Source organism: Beta vulgaris, chromosome 1 (genome assembly GCF_026745355.1).
Source record: "Beta vulgaris subsp. vulgaris cultivar EL10 chromosome 1, EL10.2, whole genome shotgun sequence".
NCBI classification, from domain to species: Eukaryota; Viridiplantae; Streptophyta; class Magnoliopsida; order Caryophyllales; family Amaranthaceae; genus Beta; species Beta vulgaris.
The window spans coordinates 55,045,247-55,067,051 of NC_079202.1; the positions used below are offsets into that span (position 1 = coordinate 55,045,247).

General features: G+C 35.3%; 1 protein-coding gene across 2 annotated transcripts; it reads left to right on the forward strand.

Annotated features, from left to right (window-relative positions):
* Nucleotides 1-19,031: 19,031 nt before the first annotated feature.
* Nucleotides 19,032-21,255, forward strand: LOC104905219 (hypothetical protein). 2 transcript variants are annotated; one of them, XM_010693679.4, is made up of 3 exons: nucleotides 19,032-19,220; nucleotides 19,525-19,706; nucleotides 20,801-21,255. In XM_010693679.4, exons 2-3 carry the CDS (start codon nucleotides 19,548-19,550, stop codon nucleotides 21,194-21,196), a joined length of 555 nt encoding a protein of 184 aa, XP_010691981.1. In that variant the 5' UTR covers nucleotides 19,032-19,220; nucleotides 19,525-19,547; the 3' UTR covers nucleotides 21,197-21,255. The 2 variants fall into 2 exon arrangements, with proteins under 2 accessions (XP_010691981.1, XP_010691979.1); XM_010693677.4 differs by having other exon boundaries at nucleotides 19,033-19,220; nucleotides 19,519-19,706.
* The last annotated feature ends 550 nt before the right edge of the window (nucleotides 21,256-21,805 follow it).

Below are 21,805 nucleotides of genomic sequence, written 5' to 3' on the forward strand. Positions count from 1 at the left end.
TGAGAAAACTGATGATTCTTCTAAAGTGGAACAATTTTCAAACGATAAAAACGCCATGAATCCCGAAAATGAACTCAAAGAATCAGATGCTGCATCTGAGGGGGAGCATGAAAATGCTAGCATCGACAATCACGAAATTTCAATAAATTTTGTCCATTCTAAAAAGCAATGGAATAGGGTAAAAACCCCGATTGATGAAATATTTGCATATTCAATAGCCACAGAAATCACCACTGATATCGAGGACACCGAACCAAGATCAGTGGATGAATGTCGACGAAGGAGTGATTGGCCTAAATGGAAAGAGGCCATTCAGGTAGAATTGAAATCTCTCAAAAAACGAGAAGTGTTTGGCCCTATAGCCCAAACCCCAAAGGGAATAAAACCCGTTGGATATAAATGGGTCTTCGTGCGAAAGCGAAATGAGAAAAATGAAATCGTACGATACAAGGCCAGACTTGTAGCCCAAGGTTTCTCCCAGAGACCTGGAATTGACTATGAGGAAACATACTCTCCAGTGGTAGATGCCACGACACTAAGATTCCTTATAAGTCTATCTGCATGCAAAGCACTACAGATGCGCCTTATGGATGTCGTGACAGCATATCTCTATGGGTCGCTTGACAGTGATATCCATATGAGAGTCCCAGAAGGACTTGAACTACCTGAATCCTTGAGGTCAAAACCTCGGAAGCTACATTCCATAAAATTGAAAAAATCACTTTACGGTTTAAAACAATCTGGAAGGATGTGGTACAACCGTCTTAGTGAATACCTCATAAATCGAGGCTACAAGAACGACCAAATTTGTCCATGTGTCTTCATCAAACAAACCGAAAAAGGGTTCGTTATAATTGCAGTATATGTTGATGACTTAAATATCATCGGGACACCCGATGAAATTGAAGAAACCGCTAAATGCATGATGAAGGAATTCGAGATGAAAGACCTTGGAAAAACCAAATTTTGTCTTGGATTACAAATCGAACACCTAAAGGATGGAATACTTGTTCACCAATCCAATTATGCCGAGAAAGTGCTAAAAAGGTTCTATATGGACAAATCACATCCGTTGAGTTCACCTATGGTTGTTCGTCGCTTAAAAATTGATGAAGATCCTTTCCGCCCTAGGGAAGAAGGTGAGGATATACTCGGTCCTGAAGTACCGTACCTAAGTGCCATTGGAGCCCTAATGTACTTAGCCATCAATACTAGACCAGACATTGCATTCTCGGTCAATTTATTAGCTAGATATAGCTCCGAACCTACAAACAGGCACTGGAGTGGAGTGAAACACTTACTCCGCTATATACGCGGGACAACGGATATGGGATTATTCTATCCACGAGACGGAAATCCTACCCTTGTAGGATATGCCGACGCAGGTTACCTATCAGATCCGTCAAGGCAAAATCGCAAACAGGTTATATTTTTAGCTATGGAAACACAGCAATCTCTTGGAAGTCAACAAAACAGACTCTAACAGCTACTTCATCAAACCAAGCTGAATTAATCGCACTCTATGAAGCTGGTAGAGAATGTGTATGGTTGAGATCTTTGACTCATCATATACTCAGGGAAAGTGGTATCAAAGAGACACAAGAAAGTCCAACTATAATCCATGAAGATAATACCGCTTGCATTGCACAAATTAAAGAAGGCTATATCAAAGGTGACAGAACAAAGCATATCGATCCCAAATTCTTTTCCACTCATGATTTGGAGAAGGAAGGAATAATTAATGTCACACAAGTTCAATCATGCGACAATTTAGCCGACCTGCTCACAAAGGCATTACCAGCAAAGCAATTCCAAGAGCTTGTACACCTAACTGGTCTGCGTCGCCTTCGTGATATACGTTAAATTGAGGGGAGCGCCATATGCTCTGTACTCTTTTTCCTTCGTCCAAGTTTTTATCCCATAGGGTTTTTCTTGGCAAGGTTTTAACGAGGCAGAAAAGCATATAGGCATATCAGAGCCCAACTGTATTTTTATTTGTTTTTATCCCATTAGGGTTTTTCAAATGTAAAGTTTTTAATGAGGCAGTTGTCACCCCGTAATATATGTTTTAAGATCCGTTCAAGGGGGAGTGTTGTAATATTCTATGTAAACAGTGAACGGATAAAACGGCGCCGCCCATGATTAGACATTACACTGCAGTTATGCAGTGATTTGATGTATCACCGGGTGAATTATTCACCCGGCACTATATATACCGCACTTCGCGGGAGAAAATAAACAACACAACAACAATAACTTACTCTCCAACCTTGCTTAAAATCTCTCTATAATACAATAGTTAGCTAGAAGTTGTACTTTTATTTCTTTTATCATGTTGGCAAAAATGGGAATAAAGTAGCTCATAAACTTGTAAAATGGGTCTCTATTTATAGAGCTCGAAAAAATAGAGCTATTGGTACTTTTTTTTAATTTTTTTCACTTTGTATTTTTTAAAATAAAACCATTGGAAATTTTATAACAATTACTCCCTCCATTTCATTTTAATCTACACATTTACACTTTTCACCCATGCCAATGCAAAACTTTGAGGACATATATCTTTAGTTTTGTATTTGTAAAAATTTATAAAAAGTAAATATTAATAAAATACATGTTATGATGAATCTAACAAGATCACACATGACTATATTTTCATCCACGTATAAATCACAAATGATGGTCAAAGTAAAATTTGTGAATAGTATTGTAATATCCCGTATTTAAGTAATACTAAATATCGGATTAATTATAAATTAAATATTTTTCAAACTAACAAAAACAAGAATTATAGATATTAAAATGTATAATAAGCTATTTTAAGTTTCCTTTATTTAATCTAACTTGTGGACAATAGAACAAGTATATACTTAAGCAAAAATGGAAATTACAAAAGTACCCCTATGAGTCTAACTCTAGCACATCTTCTTCCTTCCTCCATTTTCTTTCTCTGCAAATTCTTTAGTAGTGTTCACACATGAAATCAAACTCTTTAACTCTATACTCAGAAATCTTCTCCATTAGTCAATGAAGTTGCTACAATATCTCATAAAATCCGGAAAGAAGCCCCCAAACTTTGAATTCTCAACCTTCTTCCATTAATGTATCTTGACCCCAAATTCATATTTTTCACATGATAAACTGAACAGCAAGGCAATGGCAACCTCCAACAAGTTCTATAAATACCAATTGATTCCCAAGTTTTGCCAACACAAAACGAAAATCAGAAATTTTGGAGTTAATGTTAGCCAAAAATAATACAGAAGTTAACCCACTGCTTGCTTCCTCCTCTGTTTTTGGGCGAACTCCACCGCACCACCACTGAACCACAACTTCGCCACCCACGTCTACTACCCAGCCAACTACCGAACACCCACGGACCTCCACGGCTCCACCTACCCAGCACTTCGTTTCTCTCGCAGCACCCTTCTCCCTCTTCGACCCACCTGCGCCGCACCGTCACGACGACACCACCAACCTTCACCTTTGCCGCACCACCACAACGCCACCATCACCACTTGTGACATCGTATACCACAGCAGCCACGCACCAGCCCTCCTCCCAACCACCGAATACTTCCGCGACCAGCAACGACCCACGTACACTCCTTTCTCTCTCTTCGACCCACCTGCACGGCTGCACGAAACGCCACCTGAAACGAGCCACTCCGACACCTTCGAACTCGCCGCTGCAGCGTCCATATCCGGCGACGTGCGTTGTATCGCGCTTCCTCTGTTCCTTGCCGCTAGGTAATGAACGTTACCTTTTATTTTCTTTCTCAGTTTTTCATTCTTCTTTTCCTTTTTAGGCCCTAAATGTTTTAATTCTTAAATACTTATTGTATTGGTTTTATTTGGGCCTAAGTTCTAGAATATGCAAACACACTAAGAAGTAATGAAAATGTGATAAATTGTCCAACTCTTATATCAGAAACCCATGTACAAGTTGTTAAAAGTGATTACTATTTTAGTTGTTGAACTCTAAGAACAATCATAAAAATTTGATCAAATTTATAGTCATGTGAAGAAGATAAATTAATTACTATAAAATTTAACTTAATGTACATACTTATGAAAACTCGTAACTTATACATATCCACTAAATCATGAGTAAGCATACTTTACTAATATTCACAATAAGTTTTAATGTGAGTTAGATGTATGGAAATAAAAAGATTATTTTAAATGAAGGAGGTTATGATAATAATATGACTCCATGTATTTCCATAATAAGTGATGTAGGCAAAGGCATAAAAAAAAAAAATATATATAATAGGAGATAAGTCTTAAGGTTAAGATAATCATTAATATTATTTAATTATTGGTTAGATTAAGGAAAAAGGGATATTACAAGCCTCCCCCGACTATCAAAGTTACTAAGCAGATTTGAGGTAACGTCTACTGCTAACACCCGCATTCCCTTTCTAAATATATGTTTTATGTTGATATTTATAATGTTTATGTTAAATGTATGCTTTTATGGATTGCGGGATATGAAGTACTTTTTATAAATATGATATTTCATGACGTTACGTAATATATGATGAATTACGAAAGATGAAAGAATATGATTTCCATGATTGTGAAAGTATAATGTATAAATAAAAAGAAATGAAACATGATAAACAAAAGTGGAAGATGGTTCTTGGCAGTACGATGTTATGTTGGTCGTGCACGTACCGTTCTATTCTATGGCGGAAACGCCACCTTCTGGTTAGGGGCAATTGTCCCTGGTGGCACCGCACTATGCATGGCTTTATGCCACCTTCTGGTTAGGGACGATGTCCCTGGTGGCTATTGCCCTATGATTATGATGATGATGATGATGATGATGGGAGACGTCCCTATATGTTATACTCGCCAAGATACCAATAAGATAATTATGATGATGATTATGATATGAAGATAATAATGAATTTATGTTTACATAAAATGTTTATGAAATGTTTTTACTCTATTCTCTCTCCTCCCTGTTTGCAACTAAAATGAATTGAAATGAATTTACGATGTTAGAGTAGTATGTTACTGGGCTCGGCTCATGACGTTTTGCTTTTCTGTTTTAGGTAATGACGGGGATGACGGAATGGCGTAGCAGTGAGGAATAATTACTACTTAAATTATGCAGACTCTTATTAATATGTATTCTAAGCTTGAGAACATTAGTTTATGAACCTTAATTATGTTTCATCTAGCTATTTATGCATTTCTAAGTTAGTTATGAAGCTTAAATATTTTAAAGTTATGTTCTTTAACGAACTGATGTTGCCTTGTATTTTCCAAAAGGAAAGTACGGCAGTAACGCACCGACTAAGTTAAGTCTTCCGCTGCTAAGTAAGAGCTAATTAATGAATTAACGATGCTTAGGAGTCGGGGCGTTACAAGTATAAAATATCAAAGTGTAACAATTAAAATAAAACGGAGGAAATACTATATTCTAAAATCCAGTCAGAATGTGACATCTGACATCACTCATCCCACAATCTTATTCAGTATTTCACTCACCTCATGTAAAATTTTCATCCCAATCAACCCATTATCTTATTAAAAGGATTTTTTTAACATTACATGCTTGATCTTATTTCTTGATTATTGATAAGGATGTTCTTATATATCTTGTCTATTCCTGAGAAAGAGAGACTTTATAGCTTATTCGTTCCTTGTACCTGATAAAGAAATACTATATAGTACATTGTACGAATGTCTCACACCAAAGGAAATTAAACATGGTTTATAAAATCCTTTTCTTTCTATAATATATGGTAGCAGTTTACCTATATTATTGACTTAGCATGACCATTAGTCTATTACCCTTTCCTTTAAACAAGTAGTACCTCTCTATTTTCTCCCCCTTTGTCCCCCCTTCTATCGCTATCATATATATAGTCATATGTGACACATATATGTGCACAATCACACACTTGACTAATTATAAGTTAAAGCAATAAAGTTTAGTTTAGAGTGTGCCTAAAAAAATCTCCCCATGGAAATCCAGTTTGTGTGCAAGTTGATCATTTCCGTCGTCTTCATCGTCGTCGTCGTTATCCCGTTGCTAGGGAGAATATTCCGACGAGACGGCCGCCTCCCCGCCACCACGTACCGGGTGAAGCCGAATTGGGATGCTCCATTTTGCACGGTGTGCCTTGATAGAGTAACTCAAGGAGAGAAAATCCGGATATTGCCTAAATGTAAGCATTGTTACCATGTTGAGTGCATTGATGCATGGCTTGAGTATCACTCTACGTGCCCTAATTGTATGGATCAAGTTATTCCTGTCTCTCATCAACAACAAAGAATTAACAAGAGAAATTTTGTGTTTTCATTGATTATACTTGTTGAACATTTGTCTACCAAATTTGGGTACCCTCTTGATTTTGGAATCAGCTTAGGTTCATGTGTATAACTAGGAATCATTAATCAAGGATATCAATATAATGTTGTTGTTTTTGTAGATATTTGTATTCGCTAATTAGTTTATTATTATATCTTATGCTTAATTACTTGTTATTTTCCATGTTTGTCGACAAGTTTAAGTGTTTAACGAGTTGAAGGACATACTTATTATTTGCTTTCTCTGTTTTAAAATAGTTGCACCATTTAAGATTTGGTTACTATTTATAAAACAATTTTGACAAGCTTTTTCTAATCATTATATAAGAAAAAACCTAGTCAAGTTGGATCTTGTTAATTCAAATATCAACTTTTTATAATTTTTATTTATACGCAATTAGAGATATTAATGTTCAAGAAAGCACCTTGACAAACGTAAAAAAGCAAACGATGCAACTATTTTCAAACAGTGGAAGTATTTGTTTAAGTTTTTTAAACAAATAAATGGAGTTAGCATGGAAATATGAAATATTAACAAGTTTGTCCCAGTTTTCTCCAAATGGATAATTTAATTTGAAAGGGAAGTTGTAGTGTTTTGAGGCTAACTATAGATTAATATTTGAGATATCATTCAAAGATGTTTAATTTGTTTCTAATTTAGTATTTGAAGCTATTGGATAGTTGGATCACCAAAGTGAAGGTATTTTCAATTGTCAAAATATTGTATTTGCTATAATAATAGTGCATTTTCAGTGAAGTGAAAATTTTGGGGTTTATACAACATTTATCAAAGTCAGATCACTAATGACAAATCATTAGAAAAAGGTTAATGGAACTACAAAAATTGGCTACTTAGTCTTCATAGATAAGTAATAGTAAGATTACGTATATATTACTCTAACTTTCCTAGAAATTTCAACAAAACTTTCAAAACTCTTTTTATTCAACATATAGTAATTTCTTGCACAAGTTAAATATAGTAAATCTTTTTTTTTTATTGGGAAATTAAGTCAGCCCAAAGACTAACCCCTACCAAGACTACTAGCCTTGTAAGAACTACCAGCAAATTGGCTGGTAAAACATGCAAAACATGCTAAGGAAATATCACAGCATAATATTGGGGGTAAGAATCAAACCCCTAATCTCAAAAATCAGAGGGGAGTACTCTATCACATCAGCTAGCTCCTCATCGTTATATAGTAAATCTATAAAAGATACAATTATTGCGTACATGGAAGTCTTCTAGAACATAAACTTGGCATAGCCATGAAATGATAAGACTCGATGTGGGGCTTGATGGGACTTGATATGAAAGTGTTTCTAGAACATGAAGGAACGATTTGATTGAACTCTTTTCCTAAAAAGAATACGTTAGGAGGAATCTTTTTAAGGTGATTTTTTCTATATTTCTTTCATTTATTTTAATGGTATCAAAATATTGCTACATTTATTTCTAGATGCATGCTCTCTTAGTCTCTTAAAAAATAGTTTTTTTTAAAAAAAAGATAAGGAGAATTTTCTTGTAAAAAAAAAGACAAAATTAGGTACTCCCTCTGTTTTTTTTTATCTTTCTCACTTGGAATCTTGGCACTATTCATACTTAGAGAGAATCTTCTCAATATTGTTCAATTTATAAGAAAAAATATAGTCATGTGGGGTCTTGTTTGATTCGTCTCAATTAGTACATTATTAATGTTCAATCGTTATAATTTTTACTAATATATAATGAAAGATATTTAAGTTCAAAGAGGTGCATTGGGAGACGCGCACAAAAAAGTGAGAATGATAAAAAAAAAACAGAGGGAGTATATCTTCTTCTTATAATAAGAGGTGAGAATCAAATCCTTATCATAGGCAGGGGCGGAGGTATGTTGGGGTTAGTGGGGTAAGTTCACCCCACTTAAATATAAAAATTTTTTGGATTTTTTTCTTATATCATTTGAGATTTTTGTAAATATTATGATTAATTTGATTGTTTGAACCCTCTAAAAAAAAAGTAGTAAATTTATTTTCACCCCTAATACATATTTTGAAGTTCTCACTGATTATAGGAATGGATGGAGGGTTCTACATATATCAATTGATCTTGTAAGACCGTCTAATTTTAACTTAAAATTAGACACGGCCCAAGCCGAATATTAAAAGGAGAACATGTCACCTTTTATTAAAATATAGTGATTAGTTTAATCTATTCAGGGACCATGTTAATTTATTTTGGGATCAATTTATTCTATTCAGGAATTATATTTTTCCATTCATTCAGTGACTAGTTTAATCCATTTAGTGATTAGTTTAATACGTTCATTGAAATTCGAGTTATTTTTTGAAATTATCTGTTGTAGTTCGATAATCAAGAAAAAAAAGGAATGAGAAGAGATGGAATGACTAGTATAGTGTTCCATTAGAGTATACAAAAATTATTAAAATAGAATATTAGAAAAATTTAATCTTAAGTTTGTTTAATCTTATGTCAAAATTAAACCTCCTATTTTAATAATTTATATATATATAAAGTCAATTTTAATTCTCAATTTTCCTTGAAGTGAGTAAATTAGAAAGAATCGATTAATATTCTTTGACATATGTGCGGGTGCCTATTATAATGTGGGGCGGCTTCTTTTTTTGGCAGCGAATATGGGGTTTCTACTTTCGACTTTTAGTCAGCTTCCACTACCTTTTTTTGTTTGTCAACGAGCTCCCACCACGTGATTCACCATCAATCTAACTATTTGCATTTCACAAAAGCAGGTCCACATAACGGCACTACTATAATTAAAGTGCTCAGTGGAGGTTAATACTTAAGGGTCGTTTGGTTGAAGTTGGGAAGTATAACTTTTCTTGAATTTGCATTGTTTATGAAATTTCATTTTCTAGGAAGTACATTTTTTTGCTTGGTTGAACATGAGAAATTCTATTTCTCGTGGGAATTTTCACTTACCTAGAGGGGCCTAGGTAAGTTATCTCCTCCATTTTGTAGGAAATAGAACTTCCTAGGAAGTTCTACTTCCCATGACTTTGCCAACCAAACAATAACACATATACCTACATCCTAGGAATTCTAATTTCTCGTGTATTTGAAGGTTAACCAAACATGCTCTTAACATACTTTCTCTGTAATAGAATACTTCATCCATTTAGAAATAGTTGCACCATTTTCAACTTTCACGTATATCGATGTATAATTTCAACCATTAATATATTTTATTATCAATAAGTAGCAATTATGAAAAGTTTATATTAAAAAAATTTACATTGAAACAAATCTAATAAGACCTCATATGACTATGTTTTTCCTAAAATACAAATCACTAAAGACATTCTAAGTGTAAGATGTGAATAGTGCACAAAATAGAAATGGTGCAACTATTTCTAAACAAAGGAAGTATATGTTACACTTTTTAATTAAACAAAATAGATATTATACATTTTAAACATAGTTATAATTAGGGGTGAGCACAACCGGGTACCCGGTAGAATTTCATAGACCCGGACCCACTGGGTATTGAAAATCTGGAATTGGAATTGGTCCAACCGGGTCCTAAATTTTTGAACCCAGACCCGGAACTGGTGGGTACCAGGTCCCGAACTGGGTACCCAGTTGTAAGTTTAACAACATACTAAAATGGGCTAATTGAGCTATAAAATTTTTTTAAAAAATAAATGGGCCTAAAGGCCTACTAAATACTAATTTTTTACTTAACAACTATTATCCTATTACCAATTCTATATGAGTATATGAAAAAAAAACCAATTCTAAGTACTGGGTACCCGGACTTATACCCGCTCCAACTGGGTACCCAGAGCCGGGACCGGTCAAACCGGGTATCCACAAGGTACCGGGTCCAAAAAAATACTACCCAGAATTGGAACCAGATGCATCTGGGTCCACTTTTTTGGACCCGGACCCAGTTGGACCGGGTCTGGGTCCGGACCCGGCGGGTCCGGGTCTGGGTCCGGGTTCCCGGAATTTCTGCTCGCCCCTAGTTATTATAATAAAATAAATGTTAGACTTTCTTTTTAAGCAATAATCTCTCTTTATCTCTCTCCTATCACATGGATCTTCTTTTTTCTTTCTCTCTATCTCTCTCCTCTTCAAAAAATTACCTAAAAAAGTGTGTTTTTAAAAGTGTAATATCTATTTTATTACGGATGGAGTATTTAACAATAAAATTTCTAGAAAGTTGTACATTGTAATGGAGGTGGTCTAGCTTAGGGGTGTCATATGTTAATGAGCTAAGCCCGATAGGCGGTAGTGATTAGTGAACCATTCGAGCTCGGCTTAGTTCAACTACGCCTCAAGTTTGTTCGAGTCGAGTTTTAACGATCCAAGCCCAAGCTAATGAGTCATCCTTGATTTGGCCTAAAACTCATGAACACGCTTGAAAACTTGTGAAAATAAGTATTTGTATGTCAAATATAAAATGTCTCATATTGATTTAGAGTGTAAACAATAGCTTTATTGTAAAACCCCCAAATTACTCACTTTCAAATAAATAATTTAGTAAATAATATTTGAGAAATTTAGGAGTATTACCACCACGTGACTAACACGCTTTCGGCAACTAACTACTAACTAACAAAATAACTTGCAGCGGAAGACTTTAACCAAAAATAATAATACTTCTTTATTAATAAAAGTAAATATTATCTCAAAACTCAATATAAATAAAACCCTAATCTAGGTGAAGATCCCCTTTCTAGTATGCTCCCATGCACATCCAAAATTCACCCGTAAAACTGCTTACCAAAAAGGTAAACAGGGCAAAGCCAAATAGGAAAAAAGAAATATGCTCAGTATAAAACTGAGTACGAAATGTACTAGATAAGTAACACATTTTTAGTTCGTAATAATTTTTCATTCGAAAACTCCATCACCAATAATTCAAGAATAACTCTTTAAGAATAAACTATTTTCAAACACTTAATAATAATTCAAGAATAACTTTTAAGAACAAACTCTTTCCAAACACTTGAATAATAATTCAAGAAAACCTTTTAAGAACAAACTCTTTCCAAACACTTGAATAATATTTCAAGAATAAGCTTTTAAGAAAAAAACTATTTTCAAACAACTTGGATTAAAAATAATCCTGAAAACAATTCCTCTTCTCATCTCCCCTTCTATTTTGCTAAGTGTGCACACCCCCAAGCTAGTCATACCCTCACGGAGCTATATGAAGGGTAACTATAATTGCCAACAAGTGGACTTTGAATCTTTGATATTAATCAAGCGGAAATAATAAATATGACTTGTAAGTCATGAATAAACCTCCTTTCCTCATAAACAACTTTTTGAACATTCAAATTCATAAAAACCAATCAACTTTCCTTGTAAAAATAATTTAATTTTCCAAAAAGGATAACAAAACTTCTATATAAAAATGATTGATAAAATCATTCCTTCTTTTCACTTTCAAGAGTGAATAATAAAATATGTAACCATTTAAACCAAATTTCTAAACCAATCCAACCATAAATCAATAAACAACTTTATCACATAAAACATATTTCAAAAGATCTAGCTACATAACGTACCTTGATCTTGCACAAAAAGTATACTAGTATCTTCACTTATTCTTATGCTTGAGCTTTTATCATAACCAACCAATAAGTAATTTACCACATGAACTTAATCATGAATTTAAACATGAATGACCTATCATGAGCATAATATTTTTGAGTAAGAAATATGAAAATATTTTTCTTAAACAAAAGAAAATTGAAACTTGAATAAGAAATATAAAACTAGAATACATAGGAAGAGAAAGAAGAACTTTGAAGTAAGAAATATAGATTCTTCAAAGTTTTTGTGTGGAAAAGATGGCTTAAGGTATGGGGTATTTATAGGAGTAGAATAGTAGTACTTAATTTCAAAAATTAAATAGTTTGTAACCTTCACCATAAATTAGGAGATTAAACCAAGATTTGTAACCTCCATCATAAATTTGGAAGTTATAGAAAACAAAACTCCCTCAATCACATAATCCCGTAGAATATATGGCCCTAAAATTTTTTTTTTTTTTTTTTTGGTTTTCTGAATTTTTTTGACTAGGATTTAATACCAAAAGCTTAACAAATCCAATTTTGGCGCCATATTCCCCCAAAATAATTAAAAATATGAAAATACTAAAATACCCTTTGCTTAAAATATTAATTTTAGAAAATAAATATAAAATAAATATTTTATTATTTAAATAAATACTAAAAATATGGGGTATTACATTTATTTTCTCTATAAATATTATTACATATCCATAACTATAATTCTATATTTAAATATTTGAATTTGTCCCACATTATATGGGAGATAAATTATAAAGCTTTTTGTTAATAGAGATACTTGGATTCACTAATTTACGAAGTCTCACATTATTGCTTGGACAATGAAATGTAGAAAGCTTTTGTTCTCTACAAAAGACTACTCCAAATACCCAACTCAAGGTACTTAGATTGACTTGAGTTCAAGTCGAGCCTTGAGCGGAGTTGAGCTCATATTTGGAGATTTGGAGCTTGTATTTAGTTCTTTCAACCTCGAGTGAACTGACATTTCGAGCTTGGGTTGAACCTGACTTGATTCATCTTGAGTTGAGCTTAAACAAACTCGGTTTTGACTTGTTAATGGCCCTAGTCTAGCTATATCATCAATCTATAGTGGATAATCCATCCACGAGATAGCTAGATGAATCATATTGTTGTTGGATTGTTGTGGATGTTAACTATCTTAGTTGAGGTGATACTCAAATCCTAAGATTAAATTCCTCCTACATCGATTTGGCCCTCTATCTACACCAAAATAATATTATCGTATAGTTTATTTAACAAATAAAAATGATCTTTTGACAGGAAACTCACTAATGTACTTCGTGTTGAACATAAATTATAGGGAAAATTCCTCGGATACCCTTGAGGTTTGACGTAATTTCCAAATTACCCCCCACATTTGGGGAATTCCTCGGATACCCCCTGAGATTTGTGTTTGAGCTCAAAATACCCTTACTATGGACGGAACTCTAACGCCGTTAGGTTTTCCCTCTCTCTCTCCCCAATTTTCTCTCTCCTCCCATTCCCCCAACCACTACCAACCCCCCTCCCCCAGCCGGCGACCAACAGTCGGTGACCACCACCCACTTCAATTCGGCCCGAAGACCCTACCCTATTCCCTTCGCCGGACAGAATAGCAGCACCCCGGATGACCCCACCCTCTTCCATTCGCCGGCCAGAACAGCAACACCTCCCGACGACCCACCCTCTCCCTTTCCCCCACCCTCGACACCCCACCCTAGCCCTCTCCTTCCCTATTCTCGATTCCGCCACCCCGGGACCACCCCCCCTTTTCCTCCTATCGGAAAAAGCCCCTCTTTTGTGTCTCCCATCGTGAGTCGACCCCCTGCCCTTCCCCACCCAGATACGCCGCCCCCAAACCCTTTAACTCGCCCTCGAAACCACCCTAGGCACCACCCTAGGCTGATGTTCTACTATTCTGGTCAGCCCAACGTCGAGGGTAAGGGAATCGTGAATGGGAAAAGGAGGGGATACGGTTGTCGGCGTCGGAGTGAGGGAGGGGGGTTTTGGCAGTAGGTGGCAGAATGGAAGGAGAGAGAAAATTGGGGAGAGAGAGAAGGAAAACCAGACGGCGTTAGGGTTCCGTCCATAATAAGGGTATCTTGAGCCCAAACACAAACCTCAGGGGTATCTGAGGAATTCCCCAAATGTGGGGGGTAATTTGAGAATTTTTAGTTAATTAAGAATAACTAAAAGGTTAGCTTATTCATTGCGAATTGTTAAAAGGTTGCATTATTAAAATCAAAAAATCCTATTTTATATGAGAAATAATTATGATAAAGTTTTTAATTATGGGCAAATATTTTTAAAAGTGAAAGTATTGGGTCAGACCGTCTGACCCAATACTTTCCGTCGGACGGGCTGAGCAAGATAATGCCCTCGACCGCCTTCCATCTGCAAATAGCATCAATTGCCCCTCCTCTTTCCCACCTTTTTTCCACCACTGCCATTCTTACACTCACCGTCTTTCTCTTTCTTCAACCTCTTCAATAAATTGTTCGCAGGATGTACATTGTTGCTGTTGAGAATTCGTAGAAGTTGGTATTTGGCAAAGAAAGCATAACATCTCTACCATCAGATTCACACTTGGCAAAACATAAACTAATTAAAGTTTTCAAATGTCATAAAACTTTAAAGAGTGGAGTATTAGATAACAAATTGGTTCATTCATGAAGATTCACGATACTTTCAGAAATTCATGTTGCAGAAATTTCAAGGAGAAGAAACTTAGAGATGTAATCCTTGCTTTAACTCGGTGTTGAATCGTTAAATCAAATGAGTTAATTAGTTCGATTTCATCTTGAAATTTGTCTTTCCAGTAACGCTATTCATTCATGAGATTTACAATCATAATGCTAGTGGTCTTAGCTTTGAGGAGCTTTACAGGTTTGTTTATTTTTTAATGTTTTCAGTTGATTATTGTATTCTTTCAGTTGGTGTGTAAATTCTTTCAGCTTGTGTTGTTTTTCTTTCATTTGGTCTTCTGTGTTCTTCAGTTGGTGTGTAAATTCTTTCAGCTTGTGTTGTTTTTCTTTCATTTGGTCTTCTGTGTTTTTTCAGTTGTTGTGTAAATTCTTTCAGCTTGTGTTGTTTTTCTTTCATTTGGTCTTTTGAACAAAAACTGAAACCAACTGATTTTTTTTTGAAACCAACTGAAAGTCGTCCGACCAAATATTATGGTCGGACGCATCTGACCTAATACATTCTCTTTTCAAAAAGTTTCATGTAACAAATATCATGTGTAGGTCCAAAGTCATAATTATGACGGTAGTGTTTTTACATGGGCCTTAATGACCGTTAATCGATTGAACAAGCTAAAGCTTTATTTGTAATGAATGAGACCCCGTCTAAAAGGATAAAACGTAGTTTACGTACCTCCTTATACTATAATTAGGAATGGCAACGGGTCGGACTTGGACCGGATTATGCATAATCCGACTCCAACCCTACAGAAAGTCGGATTTTAAATCCGAGTCCGACTCCGAGATCCGACTTTGAAAATCCGAATCCGAATCCGACCTAAAATCCGAACATCTGACTCCGAGATCCGACCCGACTTAAAATCCGGACATCCGACTTAAAATCCGAACATCCGACTCCGAACCTGATCCGACTTATTTTTCTTCCAATTGTTTAATCATTTTTCTTTGGGAAAAGCCTATATAATACAACTGGCTGAAAGTCGAAGTCAGATTATACATAAATAATACATTACATAAATAAGAAAAAAGGATTGATTGACTCAAAGTCGGAGTCGGATGTCGGATTATTTTATGAGATCCGACTCCGACCCTCCTCCGACTCGGAGTCGGATTTTTTAAACGGAGTCGGAGTCGGATTCCTTTTTTGTCGTAGTCAACTCGAATTTTTTCCTTCGGATCGGAGCGGACTAGGGTCGGATTCGGATTGGATTGCCATCCCTAACTATAATTTAATGAATGTTACAGTCCAACTCACCGTAAACATAGTATTTTTAAGTAGTCATTAAGAGCGGGTAATATGCCAGAAAGAGGTAGTTATGTTTAGAGGTGGCAAATGGGTCATACGGGTTGGGTATATGTCGAGTCAAAACGGATCCGAACATAATCAGGTCAACTTTACGTTCGGATTACGTTGAGTCGAATACGAGTTCATATCAGGTCCATGAAATTTCGGGTCATGTCGCGTTGGGTTAGACCGGGCCGGGTTATATCGGGCAGATAAATAAAGCACATATAAGACTAATGAGAGTAAGTTAAATAATAGTGGCTAAAACATGTATAGTATTTCACGACAATATTTTCCTTAAATTTGTTTAAAAAGTAACTAATATGACAACTTTTCGGGTTGGATTTTGGGTTATTGCCATCATCATCGGGTCAGGTAGATTCAGATTCGTGTAGGTTCGAGTCATTTTCGGGTCGTTATTTTCGGGTGAAAACGAATTTCGGATCGGGTCAACGGATACCGGTCTATTTTGTCGGATATAGTTATGTCCCCTCTAAAACACTACTCCTATTTCAAGATTCAATTGTCATCCAATGGGTTCAAATTTCAATACTTCAATCTGACTAATCAGTCAATCACAGTAATCACATTCACACCCCCATCAGTTTGAAGCTTGAATTCTTTATTATAATTCATAGAGTTTGTCTTATAAAAGATCATCTATTTTTAAATTAAAATTAGGTAATGGTAAACTCAATATTAAAAAGAGAATTAGTTCGACAGTGATTAGGTTAATTTCTTTCGGTGACTAGTTTAATTTATTTAGTGACTAAGTCTAATTTTATATTAAAATTAGACCGTTTCTTTTAATAGTATTTGTAACTCATATTCCCCTTAGTAACCTTATCATAGTACACAATGACATTACATAATAGCGCTGGTGGAGAGAAATGAAGATGATGAGAGAGATTGAGGGTTGAAGACTCGATGAATGTGCTATTGATGTTGGTCAAGTTCATGGAGGATGGTGTGTTGTGGCAGTTTGGCATAGGGTAGAGTTGTGTAAGGAGGCTGATAGATGGGTTGAGACGAAGAAGAAGGATATTTTTTTTATATATATATGAGTCACGAAGGCAGTACAAAATACAAACAAGGAGAGTGGAGATTCGAATATGTGACCTATCGTTCACATCACCTCAATTTTAACCACTAAGCCAAGACATCTTCAGTGACAAGGAAGGAGATGGAGAGGGTGATGTGAGGTTTATAAAGTTGACTCCTTGTTCCATGCTATAGTATGTTGGGTATGGGTGGCCATTCAGGTTTTCAGGTTGGGTTGGGTTTGAGTTTGATTTTCGAACAATTGTGGATCGTGCTAAAAAAATATCAGAATTAATATAAAATTTGAAATCACCATAAAATATGATTATTGGGGAAAATCGGGTTGCATTCAAGTCGAATTGGGCGTTCTCTTAGTAACTTTGGGTCGAGTTATCAGGTCAACTTAGAGATTGTAAGCATTATTACATATTTTGACCTACTCTAGTTGTTTAGTTTTTAAAGATCTTTTTACCTATTTTATAAGTTAATTTGACCTATTTTAGAATTTTCAGTGTAAAGTTTGCATTATTAAATAAAAATTTTAAAATTGTATTATTTTGATAGTACTGACCGAAATTTGTATTATTTTAATTAAATAATCTAAAGAAATATGTGGAGTGAGGATTAAAAGCACTCCTACTTGATTGATTTAGTAGATAAACGTGAAGAATGGTGTGTAATGTTGAAAGATATGACTAGAGATGTAAATGGATCGGGTTCGGGACGGGTGGAGCATCACCCGCATCCATCACCTGCTCCCATCCGCACCACCCGATCCATCCATCACCCGGAAAAATCACCACCCGAATCCATCCATCCGTTTACTTCCGGGTGAACGGATGGATCGGGTTATAATCGGGTGAAATCACCTCAAAATAATGCTAATCATAAAATATCTAAAAAAAATAAAGTTTCAACCGCCCATGGTTTAAAAAAATTTCAAAATTTACCTGCCATGGTTGGCGATGGTGGTGAGAGAAAGGCGCCAAAGGAGGTGAGAGAGAGGGCGATGGTAGTTAGAAAAAGGCCGGCCGGCGAAGGAGAATGAAAGGCCGACGAAGGAGAGACAAAAGCCGGCGTAGGAGAAAGAAAGGCCGGCGAAGGTGAGAGAAGGTCGTGAAGGTGACTGAAAGGCCGGCGAAGGAGATAGAAGGCCGGGGAAGGTGAGATTGAAATTTGAGGTGAGAGAAAGGCTGCTGGTGGGGGGATGGTAGGAGGGGCAGGAGGTGAGGGCCTGAGGGGTGGTGGTTTTGGATCTGAAATTTGGGGTAAAAAGGTTACAAATGTAATTTTAATTATTTTTGTGGCGATTTTAAGTAATTGTGGGGGCGAGGATTAGAAGTTCAGTCCCCTTTCTCATTAGAAAACGATGTCATTATCTGCTTTTCCTTACATTATTATACGACAATACTTTTTTCCTCTACTTCTCTTTACTTTACATTATACAATATTTTCTCTCTCTTACTATCATAATATGGGTACCATTGATAACGATAACCAACTTTAATGAACGGAGAGTATTTAATATCTCTGTTATATAAGCCAAGGAAGGAGGTGCGGTGTCCTTTTTTGAATTGACTAAAATACCCTTAATGATCTAATTAGTGAAATGAAAAAAATTACAAAAGCAAATCATTTAAAAATTTTCATTCCATCTTACCATTTAAAACAAGTTTAAAATGGTATATGCATCAAATACTTCAATCAAAAATTAAATGGACAAAATATTTATACCTTATAAAAAAAGATGGCATACATAACGTGCACATGACAATTCTGAACATTCACTACCTTTGATACTCTTTCATTCAGTTAAACCAACTCATTATTTTTGTTCTTTCTGTACAATATTCATTCACAAAAAATTAATGATAACAATCACTCACAACCTTTTTATTTTTTTTACATCAGTGAATTAATATATCTAAATTCATCTAACTGTTGAATTTTTCACATTTAAGTTTAATCATAAATAAAGTACGAATGGAGTATCTAATAGAATAACAAATTTTGAAATTAACGCACGCATCGCGTGCATATGAAGGCTAGTTTTAAAATAAAAGAAAGTAGGAATAGTGATTTGGGCCAATCCTCATAGTCATATGGGTAACCGGTCACCCAAAAACTTCACCCATTAATCTGGATCCAAATTTTCTTCTTTATTTCTTCTTTATCTACATTCTACAGAAGCTTAAATCAAACTAACGCATATACCATGTGAGCATTTCTTGCAAACTACTAGGTGTAATTCAATTTGAAGCCTCGTTATTAGTTACTACCACACTCTATCACTCATAATTTTTCTGGGTTAGTTCCTTTATCTCTTATGAACCATATATTGTTCTTCTTTATTGAATTGTGCTAAGTTCTTTGTTTGCTTAATTAATTTACTTCTATAGTTCTATTTTATCCTGCTTTATTGAAGCTATGATAATGTTGTTTTTTTCCCCCTTTTTTAGAATTATAATTATATTGGATGATTTATTGATAATTGTCTTTTTGGGTTTATCATTTTTTTTGTTGTAATGGTGTGTCATGTGTGTTTGAGTTAATGGGAAGAAGATGGGTATTTTGAGAAATAATTAAATCAATATTTGTGTTGAAGTTGCAGGAATAAATCTGAAAGAGAAGATAATGTCTTGTAGTATATCGTCTTCTGCATTTCTTGTATCATCAGACTTGTTTCGACCTCGATTGAACAAACCCACTTCATTATCATGGTCTTCTTCTTTGCCCCAATTGAATCTCTCCCTCAATTCAAGAACTAATTTGTCAAATTCTACTACTAGACAGGTAAATTTTCCTGCTACACTATCCCACATTGTATGTATGTATATATGTATGTATGTATGCATGTATGTATATGTGTATGTGTTGACGAGCAAATCCCCATATCCCTCATTTTGGTGTCTTGTGCTACCTCTGTCTGGATTTAGTTGTCGCATTGCTAGTACGAATGGGAACTAATTTCGGATGGAAGGAGTATATTTTGCCCATTTATTGAGTTTGGAGTTTGTCTTCTATCATCCGTGGTTTACCCTTGTTGTGCTTCAATTTCTAGTAACATTTTTGAAATTAAGATGCTAGTATGACGGGAACTAAGTTTGGACGGAGGGAGTATGTTATAGCCTTTCGTTGAGTATAAGTTGTTTAAAATCATCCATGGTATACCACCCTTTTGTTGTGCTTAAATTTCTAGTGAAGATTTCAGATTACAAAGCTCGTTTCCTTCTCTTGTTTCAGTTTCGTCTTGATGCATCAGAGCTATTTAGAATGATAGTAGGACTGTAGGAGTACTACATCTATCTCATACTAATTGGCAACATTTTCGTCTTGTCATCATTTAAATGCTTATTGAGAAAGCAAGAATGATATTGTTCTTGTTTGTTCTTCTCAGTATCCCTGCTTCTCAAACTCTCTGCAAGATATCTAATTGTAATATGAATAAAGACATCTGGCAATTCTATGTACATAGTACTTGTATGGTATTGCATGAGTTGAGCAATTCGCTATGCATGACTCTTTAATACTAGAACCCTAAACCATCCTAGATAGAGAAGATTTAGGGAGTTGTGCAGATGGTATAAGTGCATCCTGGAGTTATGTTTGCATTGCTTTCTTCAATATGATAATTCTGTCAAAACTCAAGGTGTATAGTCGTCATCTGGCTTCGCTTTGTTTGAGAGCCATTTCATGGGACTGGTGAATTCCTCTCCAATCTGTGCTCGTTCTCAACAAATGCCCACTTCATTTTGGTGGTTACTTGCATTTGTTCTAGTCCTTTAAACCTACTCTCTAAAATATGAAACAGTGCTTTATTGGATGTTTTATACTTTTTACTATATGCTCTTTCATTTGCCTACCTGATTCTCAGTCAATTTATGTAGGACTTTGTCGTTCAAGCAGCCTGGACCAGGAGATCCCGGGGAGAACCCAAAAAATCCGGGAGGAAATCATGGAAACAACGGACTGATATGTACATGAGACCATTTCTTTTGAATGTTTACTTCTCAAAGCGATTCGTTCATGCCAAAGTGATGCACCGTGGAACCAGTAAAGTGATATCTGTTGCTACTACAAATGCTAAGGATTTAAGAACTACCCTACCATCTCTTATTGATAATAATGCTTGTAGAGTGGTGGGCAAGCTCATTGCTGAGCGATCCATAGAAGCTGATGTATATGCCCTCGCCTATGAGCCTAGGAAAGGTGAGCGTATTGAGGGCAAACTTGGTATTGTACTGGATACTATCAAAGAACATGGGATCATATTTGTAGACTAATTTCTCCTTTGACAGTTGTAGAGTGAAATTATGAGTTTAATGACTGCTTCCTTTATACATTTGATGCCTTAAAAGAGTAATGTTAGATCCATAAGTCAGAGGCAAATTTTGCAACTTCAGAGGATATACTGCTCTAAGAACTGCTATGTCTATCCTCAAGGATATACTATCTCAATCTCAATTACATTTCTGCGTTTCTATCATTGCATGAGTTACTCATATCTTTATCACCCATGGTGCAATAATCTACGCTTACAAGAGCTTATTGAAACTTAGTTTTTGTAACTTTTTGAAACTTGTATAAACTATCTAATCTTATCGGAACTTTTTTTACTTGGAACTTCTTTTTAAAAGGTAAAGAGAAGAGAATGCAACCTGAAGTTCTTAGTGATAGCATCATTGGAGATTGAAGTCCAATTCAACTTTCTATAAGTAGGAAGCTCATAGGTTCAGAAGCTTGGACCAAAAAAACTTCGAAAATATTAATTCTGGGTAAGTATGAAATTTGCTTGATAACGGCAACCATGAAATGAGCTGCCGCTTGCCCCAAAAAAGAGGACCTGATGCGCCATGCGCCTCTCAATGGCTAAACTCAGAGCCATATAAATT

Coding starts and splice junctions, on each gene's coding strand:
- LOC104905219 (XM_010693679.4), top strand. CDS start 19,548: ATGTCTTGTAGTATATCGTCTTCTGCATTTCTTGTATCATCAGACTTG. Junction 19,707..20,800: donor CAAATTCTACTACTAGACAG/GTAAATTTTCCT, acceptor CAATTTATGTAG/GACTTTGTCGTTCAAGCAGC.